Source organism: Bactrocera dorsalis, chromosome 4, assembly GCF_023373825.1.
Source record: "Bactrocera dorsalis isolate Fly_Bdor chromosome 4, ASM2337382v1, whole genome shotgun sequence".
Taxonomy (NCBI): domain Eukaryota; kingdom Metazoa; phylum Arthropoda; class Insecta; order Diptera; family Tephritidae; genus Bactrocera; species Bactrocera dorsalis.
In genome coordinates, this window is record NC_064306.1 from 1,312,319 (window position 1) to 1,324,500 (window position 12,182).

Consider the following 12,182-nt stretch of genomic DNA (forward strand, 5'->3'; position numbering starts at 1 on the left):
AAATTTTTTCATCAATTTGATCTGGTGTAACCATCATCCAAAGAAGAATGTGTGCATGCCAAATAGAGGTTTTTGCCACTCAACAAAGTACATCTCATCCAACAGCACCACATATACGTTGCTTCAAGATAAAGACAATCAAACATCGTAACTGTTGTAGGAAAAGTCGTGCTGTAACATCGTGACGATCACTTGCTGATTGACCGCGAATTATAATTCCGAACGTATGTTTCCGCATCCTGGGAGTACTTCTTGCCTTGGCCTGCCATACTTTGTTGGCTGGCTTCGTAACAAATTTCAATCTGCAATTGACCTCTTTGTGTGAAACATACGTAAAGTTTTCACTAAATAATTTTCAATAATTTTTCTTTTGAATAGACGAAATAAAAAAGCAAGCGACCGATATTGAACGAATCAAATAATTTACAAATCAAAATATTGAAAAACAAAACAAACAAAAATTGAAAAAAATGTGTATGGAAAAAATTTACTTTTTAGAATTGTCCAATTTTCCGACTTTTCCTCATAATGATATATATCCACAGATATCGCCTTTTACTTTGGCATCGTTTTGTTTCATACACGTTCACGCCAATTTAAGGTTTGAATATTGGATACTGCGATGGTAGCGCCATCTATCGATCGAACATTCCAAAATTAAAAATTGATTAAAAATGAAAAAATAATTTAAAAAACATTTTCCAGTGGACCAAATTGTAAATATAAACCTTTCCCGAATCTCCTTGAACGTACAGACAAAATTTCATCAAAATCGGCCCATCCGTTTAGGAGCAGTTCCTAGGCAAACACACGGTCAGAAGATTTATATATATAAAGATTATGTATATATTTAATCATTAAGGTATTTTTATTTTTGATTTCGGATGATTCAACTCATTTCGCACGTCGTAAAAAAACTACGTTCCCTCCGACTTCCCCCCACCATATTATTCCTAATTCATTATTAATTATTGCTGGATGTGCTTATTATAGTATATAACTTCTAAAATCACCTTTGGCAGATCGGCATTTGAAATTTGAAAAATAAATAAATCTTAGCTTGTCGCATACGCAAGCGCAGTCTTCCACATCCAGCTTACTAAGCAGACCTACGCATAGATCTGAACGGTATAACAAACGGTAACTCAGGTGAAAAACATGAAATTTTTACCAGCAATAAGCCTCGCATTCTGTTTTTTCGCGACTGCGACAACGCAGCCCTTCTTGTCCTTTGTTCCCAACTCGTCTGATCCAAGTAAGCTGCAGTGAGCTATTTTGATAACAATCTTCACTCATACTTCTTAACATATCCACTAGATAATCCGGGTGATTGCTACCACAAGGAGCTGCAACTTGCCATCAAACTGGACGAGACCATCAGACCGAGCAATGTTGACTTGTGCGCCGAATTGACCTGCGAGGAGGGAGGCCTGATACGTCTCAATCACTGTACACGCGTGCGACCTATCTGCGATGACTACCAGTTTCACCCCGTAGATTTTACTAAACCCTTTCCGGACTGTTGTGTACATTTCACGTGCAATAAATAGTGGATGACGAGGTACCGTTTCAGGACAATCAGTCATTTAGTGAACTTTAAAAATATGGTTTGTTTTACTCAATTCGAGGCCCCCTTTTTCCGAAACGGAAGTGTAGTCTAGCAACTGGCTATGTTTAGCATATTTTTATAGCTGTTATTACTACTGCTTAAACGGTATTTCTACTCAAAAAGTAACAGTTAATTGATTCCAAAGCTGTACACTCCACAGACTGTGATATACTTGCTACTTGCGACTGAATAGGCAATTGAGAAGTAAAGTCTTTTCTCGAAGAACAAAAACTAAATTCTATAAATCTCTTATTATTGCCATCCTATATGGGGCAGAGGCATGGACGATGACAACATCTGATGAGTCGACGTTACGAGTTTTCGAGAGAAAGGTTCTGCGAAAGATTTATGGTTCTTTGCGCATTTCTGTTTCCATAGAGGATGTCATTATTAGTTTTCATAACTTTTGTATTACTATATTCCACATATATTTAATCATGAAGGTATTTTTATTTTTGATTTCGGATGATTCTCAACTTATCTCGCACGTCGTAAAAAGACTACGTACCCCTCCGATTTCCCCCTACCATATTATTGCTAATTCATTATTAATTATTGCTTAATGTGCTTATCATATATAACTTCTAAAACCACTCGAATGACGCCACACCGTCTCAAGCCTCAGCATCTGCCGTCGCACCTTTAGCAAATCCGCATTCGAAATTTAAAATATAAATAAATTCCAGCTTGTCGCATACAAAAGCAGTCGTCTGACAACCAGCTTGCTAAGCAGAACTACGCATAGATCTGAACAGCGTAATAAACGGTAACTTCAGTGAAAAAACATGAAATTGTTAACAGTAATAAGCCTCGCATTCTGCTTTTTCGCGACTGTGACAACGCAGGGCTACCAGTCCTACGTTCCCAACTCGTCTGATCCAAGTAAGCAGCAGTGAACTATTTTGACAACAATCTTCAGTAATACTTCTTAACATTTCCACTAGATAATCCAGGTCATTGCTTCCACAAGGAGCTGCAGCTCGCCATCAAACTGGACGAGACCATCAGACCGAGCAATGTAGACTTGTGCGCCGAATTGACCTGCGAGGAGGGAGGACTGATACGTCTCAATCACTGTTCACGCGTGTTTCCTATTTGCAAGGACTTCCAGTATCACCCACTAGATTTTACTAAACCCTTTCCGGACTGTTGTGAACGTTACACGTGCAATAAATAGTTGTTGATGAGGTACCGTAAGGTGTTTATTTTCTATTGTGAAGAGCTAAGTGGGGGAGTGGGATAGTCCGTCATTTAGTGAGCTTTGAAAATGTTGCTTTTACTCATGACAAATTTTGCTGCCAGCGCTTTGGTAACAACTAACGGGAATGCCACCTCTGTTTTGAAACGGAAGTGTAGTCTAGCAGCTGTCTATGTTCAGCATCTTATTAGTGCTGTTATTACTACTGTTTATACCGTATTTTTACTCAAAAAGTAATAGTTAATTGATTCCAAAGCTGTACACTCAACTAGCTGTGATATACCTATCATCATTGCATCTATTATTCGACCTGTTCAGCAAACCCGTTTTCGTCTTCAATCATAATAAAAAAGCTGTTGTTTGTAAATACTTTGTAACAGGTGACACATCTGTATATCTACTTGTATTGTTCACTAATAAGCTGCTAGTGAAAGCATTCTTATGTTATCGATTTTCTGCTTTTATCGATTAACAGCTGATAGAGCGCATAAACAGATGTTTATGTTTTTGTAAGTAAAAGTCAAGGGTAGTCTTTAGTTTGACCCACAACATCAATTAAAAAAAAAATATATAAATAAAATCAAAACAGATCAAATTTACAAATTCTATATTTTTTTTCTATTCATTATTTCAATATTTTTTAACAGTGCTCATTCGTTATTAGTTCCGATAATTCGGCATCAGACAAAAATTCAGTATCATTCGAACGCTATTTATTTTATTTGGTATTCTTCCCTGCCTTTTAACACTTCACACAGCACGCTGGAAATACGGTTTCGACGTTACCGCGGTTATTGCAATCCACTTTGTAATCATTACAGCTGCAAAAAATATTAATAACAATCGATTAGCAAAAAAATATCGATATATGAAAATATGTAATGTTGAAGCACATGAGAATTATAAACTCTAGGTTCAGACCACCAGGTTTCTGATACTATTATTGCTTGCAAATATACTCCATCCGAATCACCCATCTTTCTGCTAACTTTATAGTTAATACTTACGACTCGATCTTCGTAGAGTAGTCCTCTTGGCACACAGCTCTTTGCAAGCACACGCCGTCGGTTCCGCTGCCATTATCGATGTAGTCCTCTCCCTCCTTTATGCCGGGGAAATAATGTAAAAACACCATTTTGCCATCGAGCGTGGTATAGCCACAGACCTGTGGTGACCCTAGTGAAATGAATATGTATAGTGAGGCGTTTTTCATTTTTTTTTTCATTTTTGAGTTAGTTTTTTTTTCTTGGTTACTTACTGGCTTCGCTGCCGACGTACAAACATACAGCCGCCAATAATAACAACAAATATGCTTTCATTGCTTGTAACGCTTCGACACTTCAATTGCGATTGATTCGCTTAACAAACTCGCGCACAATTTTATAGACGCTACAACAACAACAAAGTGAAGAGACATTAGCAATGCAGAGCCGACGACTGCAACGGCTCAAAGTAGGTATTCGTCAAATGATAAGCAAATATCAAATGCTTTTAGTGAGCAGGTGTGTACGTATGTGAAGTACACTTTGGCTAATTACAATAAATTTGCACGATGAACACGTTATGAAGTCGTTGAATTGACACACAGTGTCAGACAAAAGGCGACGGACAGCTATTTTGTTTTTGAGGCGTGTTGATCAGATGAGAATGAAATGATGGTTCAGAGGTATCGCCAGTTGCTGTGACGAAAAGTGATTGAAAGTCTCTGTGACCGAAACTTACCTTACGAATGAGCGGCAGGTCAATTGTCTCCGAGCATCTGGAGAGTCAGAACAAACATTTTATTTCTGTGAGTTGTGCAAGTCGAAAAGCAGTCTTACCCAGATGTTTAGCAAGAAGTGGTATGTTTCGGTGGCAACAGGCTTTTTTGGAGAGCTGGGAAGAGATTGTAGATGAAAACCGTAAGAATGAGCAAATCCAAAGTGAAAACGATGCTCATTGTCTTTTGTAACATCAAAGGCATAGTCCACCAGGAATTTGTTGCTTCTAAACAAACCGTCAACGCCAACTTTTATGTGGAAGTTCTCAAGAGACTCAAACGAAGGGTCAATCGGGTCCGACAAGACATCACAGCCGATTGGAAATTGCACCAGGATAACGCCTCGGCTCACACCGCCTTTCTTGTGAACAGATACCTAACCAAGGCCGGCATTCCAACGCTTCCGCAGCCGCCCTACAGCGCAAATGTGGCCACCCCGGCCTTTTTTGTTTCCTTCCTTGAAAAATCCGATGAAAGTCAAGCATTTGAGACGACAGAGGGGATCTATCGGCTTGTACCTCGGCTCTCAAGGCTATTCCGGAGAATTTATTTCGTGACGCCTTCATTGCTTGGAAATCGCGTTGGCAGCGCTGCATCGACGCAGAAGGAGCCTATTCAGAAAGTTTTTAAAGAATTGTAATATTGGCTCAATACATTTTTTTAAATCGACTCAGTCCTATTACTTTCCCGACAAACCCTGTAATGTACCTGGGCTTTTGTCGGAAACTGTGTATAATTGTGACATGAAGGTGTTTAATATAAATATTTTATTTTATTTTCAATAAATTTGCTTTGATTTAATTTTTAAACATTTTTTTTATAAGATTTTATTTATTTTTCCTATCCCTTTAATAAATTGAAAAAAAGCGCATATATTGTATATTTGTAAACGTGACAATCTATTTAAAACAATAATAACAACAAAGTCAATTGATAATTGAAAGAATTAAGTTTCAGCAATTAAGTCGCAATTAAAAAATTAAATGAAATTGCTGTCGGTTTGACACACTAAGCGCGGACAACAAGCTGGATATGCGCGCCGCATATCCGATTCGATGCTGCATGTCGCGTTCGGCTGCAGGTTGTGACGGCCGCAGCTGTGGTGAGAAGGAAAATAAAAATAAAATAAATTAAAGCGAAATTTGCGCTCAACGAAGCGGCCGCAAAATGTGGAATATTGCGCATGAAATATATATTTTATGCAACATAAATTGTTTTGCATAAATTTTCGCACTTACTATCGAATTTCGAGCACAAAGTCTTTGCGACAGAAAATCGATTCGCAACGGCCATCTCGGTTTATCGGCTTGTAAGACTGATTCGTGGGTATCGGTTGACGCAGTTCCTCGTAGTAGCATTGACCAGGGTAATCTGACAGAAAGACCAAAGTTATATACTATGTAGCAGTATTTAGCAAAAATTTATGAAAACCATTTTTTGAAAATTTTATTGACTTTCCTATTTAATTATAAAGTACTAAGCCATGAATATGGAATTTGTAACTTTATATTTTTATGAAGAATTTATTTTTTTGTTGTTTTCATTAATTTTTTTTTCCAAAAACCAAAATTTTGATTTTTTTATTTTCCACTAAATATTTACAAATGTTATTATATTTTCAAATAATTTTTTTGCGTCGTAAATAATTTAATTTTTATCGAAGAATAATTTCTTAAGTTCATTTTTTTTATTAAAAGTTAATAAGAAATGAAAAAAAATAATAAAAAAATTTTAATTTTAATTAAACAATTTAACAAAAATTGTGACATTTTTAACAATTAATTTTCTCGGTCTCACACACCTGGATGTACTGCATTGCCGCGGTAGCGTAAATCCCCCGAAACGCTATGACAGGCCAAAACACCCAACAACAAAAAGCACAACAAAGTGGCTTGCATGACTTTTAATGAGCAAATTATTTTCAGCAAAACGATTTATCGGAAATTACTTGATACTATCACTATATATTTATAACTATTTCGAATTCGCTTTCAATTATTTTCGCTATTTGTTGCTTATTTTTAATTATTGTTTTCAAGCTTTTGCGATTTTCCACTTCTCACACCTACGAAATGATCTCAAAAAACTATCCAAACACTTTAAACTTGCGCGTACACTACGCTTTGCGACGTTATTTTCGCGACTGAACGCTTTAAAGGCCATTGTTGTTGCTTTTATATAAAATTAATTATGGAGCATTTGTGGGCGGAGCGTGTAGTCTTTGGAAGACAATAAGTCAGACAAGCAGGCCGACTGGCATACAAACATGGACAGCAAGCAGCACACACCCAAACTCACACTCATTTAAACATACACACACACACATACACTGTTATTTTACTACAAACTACTCATTCCGGAGATTTATTCGCAGGTCTGTTTAATTTTTGTCTTCTTCTTCTTGCTCTAGTTTTGATTCCAGCACACGGTTCTTATTGATATTTTTACTTTATGACAGTGATTACTTTTGCTTTTGTTTCTGTGTGTTTGTTTATCCAGTTGTGTCGCCTTCGCCGGGCATTGTTTGCCGTCTTTACACATTGTTTAATTAATTAAGTTCAAGCGAGAAGCTGCGTCTCATTGAAAATGAACCAGAAATGTAAGCGTGTTTGAGTTAAGGCTCAAAATTGTAAGTGTCAGTCAAGCGTTGGAAAGCGAAAGTGATGAGTTTGCTTGGAATATGTGAGGGTATTTAGTTCTCTGCCATGTAAAAGTAGGAATCTATCGTAGATTTAGAACTGAGTTCATCTCGGCATTCTTCCAAGACGTCGCCATTTTTACTATAATGGCATATAGCACCATGATGTGGCGCTAATTAGAGATTCCAGGCGAAGCCAAGTCCTTCTCCACCTGATCCCTCCAACGGAGTGGAGGTCTTCCTCTTCCTCTGCTTCCCCCGGCGGGTACTGCACCTGTTGGCAAGAGTTATTCTGCGTTGGACTTCGACTTCCTAAACTCCTTTTGAAAGAGAGCCACAAGTTGGCAGAAGGCAGATTAATTTAATAAAAGCTTCGAGAATATGGTATTTCTGCTTGTATCAATAAAGATAGACCGTAAAATATCTATTTTACCCGGTAGTTCTATAAAAAAAAGTTTTTTGAGACCTCCCAACAATGGAGAACAATTTATTGAAAACAAAGTCAGCTAACGAGCTATTTAAAAATTTAATACGAGGGATGTTTTAATTTTGAAGATTCAGATTCTCCTTTTAGTCTAATTTTCGTACTGTAAAGAAGCCTCAGTTGATCCGAGAACAAACTTTAGCACACAAGTTTTTGTATGTTGGAGCCACAGGCTCGAGTTATAACCAAAAATCGTGAGAAAATTACTTCGCTAGATGTCGCCAAAGTCGAACTAATATATATGACCCGATAACTAAGATCTTATGCTTTGAAAGTAAGCTTTGCAGAGGAGTTTGCGTCATTGCTCAAAAACGCTGAAGGGCGCCTGATTCGAAATATTTACTCTGATGCTTAATTCTATGAAATCCTGATTTATTTATAGATATAAAAGTATTTAAAATGAAAAATTAAAAAATGTATAAGAAATAAGAAAACAATAAGTAATCTTCGGGGAATTCGTAAAACAAACAACAATAAATGGCAGCCCATTAAAAATGAAAACAAAAATCCGAAGAAACTAGCTTAAGAGCAGTCGAGACAACGCTTGTCCGTTTAGCGCGCACGACTTCAATGCTAATTAAATGAGCTAACAACGCCAAGCTGACGACAGTTTTGCATTAATTAAACATGCCTCACACACTCACACACATACACAAGCGTTGAGAATTCGCAGTTGTTTATAAACAAATAGACATATGGTGTTATGTTATTAAGCAATTTGTAAAAATAATAAAATATCTGCAATAATTCCGCACCTCGAAGATACCTGCGTGTGTTATTTTTGTTGTTGTTCCTAGTTGTCATACTTATTAACTTAATCTTGGGTCAATATACCGTAAACATTTCGTTCATTACTTAAGCCTAGGCCAAAAAAAAACTTAAATTGCAGTTAATCTGCTTTTTGCGGTTCATTTCAGTTTTATTTCAAGTACACACATAACGGCACTTGACGTCAAAAGTAGCGGCAGACTGACTTTCGTTTGTGATACACCGTGCAAAATTCGTTTAATATTTAAAACCTTGTTCACAGATTTTAGCTCAAGTTGTGACTTGATTAAGTGGATGTGATTTTCCAGGTGCTCACAGCTGCCATACAAACAGTGACAGTTTCATGGAATCGCGATAATATTGCCAGCTGACTATATAAAAAACGCTGGTAGCTGCGCTAGCCAGTCGTTTCGTTCATGTTGTGTGATGTGATCTGCAATTCTGGCGCGCTTCTTCTGCTGGCTTGCCGCCTATATAAGAAACGCTGGTAGCTGCGCTAGCCAGTCATTTCGTTCATGTTGTGTGATGTGATCTGTAATTCTGGCGCGCTTCTTCTGCTGGCTTGCCGCCTATATAAGAAACGCTGGTAGCTGCGCTAGCCAGTCGTTTCGTTCATGTTGTGTGATGTGATCTGCAATTCTGGCGCGCTTCTTCTGCTGGCTTGCCGCCTATATAAGAAACGCTGGTGGCTGCGCTAGCCAGTCATTTCGTGATGTGATCTGTAATTCTGGCGCGCTTCTTCTGCTGGCTTGCCGCCTATATAAGAAACGCTGGTAGCTAGGCTAGCCAGTCGTTTCGTTCATGTTGTGTGATGTGATCTGTAATTCTGGCGCGCTTCTTCTGCTGGCTTGCCGCCTATATAAGAAACGCTGGTAGCTGCGCTAGCCAGTCATTTGGTTCATGCTGTGTGATGTGATCTGTAATTCTGGCGCGCTTCTTCTGCTGGCTTGCCGCCTATATAAGAAACGCTGGTAGCTGCGCTAGCCAGTCATTTGGTTCATGCTGTGTGATGTGATCTGTAATTCTGGCGCGCTTCTTCTGCTGGCTTGCCGCCTATATAAGAAACGCTGGTAGCTGCGCTAGCCAGTCATTTGGTTCATGCTGTGTGATGTGATCTGTAATTCTGGCGCGCTTCTTCTGCTGGCTTGCCGCCTATATAAGAAACGCTGGTAGCTGCGCTAGCCAGTCGTTTCGTTCATGTTGTGTGATGTGATCTGCAATTCTGGCGCGCTTCTTCTGCTGGCTTGCCGCCTATATAAGAAACGCTGGTGGCTGCGCTAGCCAGTCATTTCGTGATGTGATCTGTAATTCTGGCGCGCTTCTTCTGCTGGCTTGCCGCCTATATAAGAAACGCTGGTAGCTAGGCTAGCCAGTCGTTTCGTTCATGTTGTGTGATGTGATCTGTAATTCTGGCGCGCTTCTTCTGCTGGCTTGCCGCCTATATAAGAAACGCTGGTAGCTGCGCTAGCCAGTCATTTCGTTCATGCTGTGTGATGTGATCTGTAATTCTGGCGCGCTTCTTCTGCTGGCTTGCCGCCTATATAAGAAACGCTGGTAGCTGCGCTAGCCAGTCATTTCGTTCATGCTGTGTGATGTGATCTGTAATTCTGGCGCGCTTCTTCTGCGGCTTGCCGCCTATATAAGAAACGCTGGTAGCTGCGCTAGCCGGTCATTTCGTTTGTGCTGTGTGATGTGATCTGCAATTCTGGCGCGCTTCTTCTGCTGACGTGCCGCCTATATAAGAAACGCTGGTAGCTGCGCTAGCCAGTCATTTCGTTTGTGGTGTGTGATGTGATCTGTAATTCTGGTGCGCTTCTTCTGCTGGCCTGCCGCCTATATAAGAAACGCTGGTAGCTGCGCTAGCCAGTCATTTCGTGGTGTGTGACTGTTTTTTTGTGGATTTTTGGGATCTTTATGATTCGTTCTTAAGTCATAGCGTTTATAATGGGCCGGCCAGCTGCCCTCATTTGGATATGTCTGTATGTCATATGATTTCAGTGCATGAAGGTGAATTTGAATAGATGCTGATAAGGCGACTGGACTGGACTGGAGTTTTATTTCTTGTTTATAATTTTTTCATGATATTAGTATGTCTTTATTATTACTGAATTTTTTTTATTTTCAAAAACATTTTTGATTGATCGCAGCTGTTTTTAAAAAGTTATTGAACTGCTAGACCCATAAACCAGCACACGTACATGTACATATGATAACTCAAGGCATGAATCTTGTTTGTACATACATACATATGTACGTATGCATGTTCGCAGCACAGATTGATAGCCTTTCAATGCTTTCTGTATTTTTTTAAAGTCAAAAGAGATAAGAGAAACGTTTCTTTTTAAATCTTGAAATATTTTTTTTTGTTTTACTTTTTACGCGCCATATTGTTTTTATTCTCTTGATTGATGATTGATTTTGAATATTTTTTTTTATCTCAATTAAAGTAAATAAATTATTTCAATTTATTAATAAAAATTTGATTTTTTTTTTACTTTTCTTAAGTTTTTATTTTATTTATATTTCAATCTATAATTTTTTTTGTTTTCATTTATATTTTTTTATACATATAATCAAATAATTTTTTTTTATATACATAATATATGTATATAAATTTGTTTTTTTTAATTTTTCTGTTTATTATTGGCGGCTGTTGTCAGTTTCATACATTTTTTATTTAAAATTTCTAAATATTGGTTTTGTATTCTTTTCTCGCATCGGTTTTATTATATATTTTCAGGTCTTAGTGTATTCCGGGAATATAAAAAAGTAGATATGTATATAATTTTGCTATCGCTATTGCTAATTTGCTCATTTACTTCGCTTAATCATTCATTTTCCCTTCCCACCTCCAACCAATACAATGTATTTCTGGTTTGACTATATTTCTATAAAACTATTCGGCAGCAAATAACAGTTATTTTCTAAACACATGAATATGCAAATAAAAAATCTCACGCAGTTTGAACTTGAAGCCGTCTCAGTCGCCGTCGCCGCCGCAGTTCGCATCGGTGTCGTCAGCTCGTAAGCCTCACCAGTCGCCAAGAACGCCTCTCAATTCATTGTTATGATAATCCCCCTGCCAATTAAGCGCCGCTTATTAGTCATAAAGCGAAAATATATACTACATACACACATACATGCACTGCGAAGCTGTAAAATTTTTAATTTTAAATCAATATTAACTTTACACTACGCTCTTTCGGTCATCAAAATTTGCACAACGAATTTTAGTAACACGCGCAACTCCTTCGCAAGCGCGGCTACTACTCTGACATTTCTACACTTGAACGGGGCGTGAACACCAATAAATATTAGCGCTAAAGTAATCTGTCTTGTGACCAGGTAATTACTATATATTTCTTGTGTATGTGGGCGGGATGGCGTAAGAACTATAAAATATAGTTATAAAAATTAATAGTCCTGTGAAAATAAAATCGTTCTTAGTAATGAGCAAGAAAGCATTCGTTGATATTTTAGGTGCAAGCGAAGTGAAGGGAGTTGAAATTGTGAAAAAAACCTCGAGATTTTAAAACTCCATTCTGAAATATAGTGGCAAACGTACGAGTACTTTAGACATATTTTAATCTAGGAAGCATTGCGTTGAACACAAAGCTGTTTCTTTTTTCTTATTTATAGTGTTCTTAAAAATAAGCCCTGCTCCTTATTGCATTACTTCACAGAAATATTAATCTTCATTTTCAGAAAAATATACAAAATGTCCCC

General features: G+C 37.8%; 4 protein-coding genes and 1 non-coding gene across 5 annotated transcripts in view; 3 read left to right on the forward strand and 2 right to left on the reverse strand.

Annotated features, from left to right (window-relative positions):
• The window catches only part of LOC105230419 (TWiK family of potassium channels protein 7), a 163,114-nt gene extending 150,932 nt beyond the window's left edge, over positions 1–12,182 (forward strand). Inside the window, exon 9 of the mRNA XM_049454276.1 lies at positions 12,162–12,182. The gene's annotated coding sequence lies outside the window, so the exon portion shown is untranslated. The remainder of the gene's footprint in view (positions 1–12,161) is intronic.
• On the forward strand, positions 1,043–1,620 carry LOC125778066 (uncharacterized). Its single transcript, XM_049454278.1, has 2 exons — positions 1,043–1,255; positions 1,318–1,620. Exons 1-2 carry the CDS (start codon positions 1,159–1,161, stop codon positions 1,548–1,550), a joined length of 330 nt encoding a protein of 109 aa, XP_049310235.1. The 5' UTR covers positions 1,043–1,158; the 3' UTR covers positions 1,551–1,620.
• LOC105230415 (uncharacterized) lies at positions 2,213–2,806 on the forward strand. The gene is made up of 2 exons (XM_011211172.2): positions 2,213–2,491; positions 2,554–2,806. Exons 1-2 carry the CDS (start codon positions 2,395–2,397, stop codon positions 2,784–2,786), a joined length of 330 nt encoding a protein of 109 aa, XP_011209474.2. The 5' UTR covers positions 2,213–2,394; the 3' UTR covers positions 2,787–2,806.
• Positions 3,398–4,239, reverse strand: LOC105230416 (uncharacterized). Its single transcript, XR_007422474.1, has 3 exons — positions 4,066–4,239; positions 3,815–3,983; positions 3,398–3,628 (listed from the first exon to the last, which is right to left on the reverse strand). It is a non-coding gene; the product is annotated as an uncharacterized LOC105230416 (transcript).
• LOC109579852 (uncharacterized) lies at positions 5,440–6,724 on the reverse strand. The gene is made up of 3 exons (XM_049454277.1): positions 6,368–6,724; positions 5,805–5,937; positions 5,440–5,663 (listed from the first exon to the last, which is right to left on the reverse strand). The coding sequence occupies exons 1-3, from the start codon at positions 6,462–6,464 to the stop codon at positions 5,546–5,548; spliced, it is 348 nt and encodes a 115-aa protein (XP_049310234.1). The 5' UTR covers positions 6,465–6,724; the 3' UTR covers positions 5,440–5,545.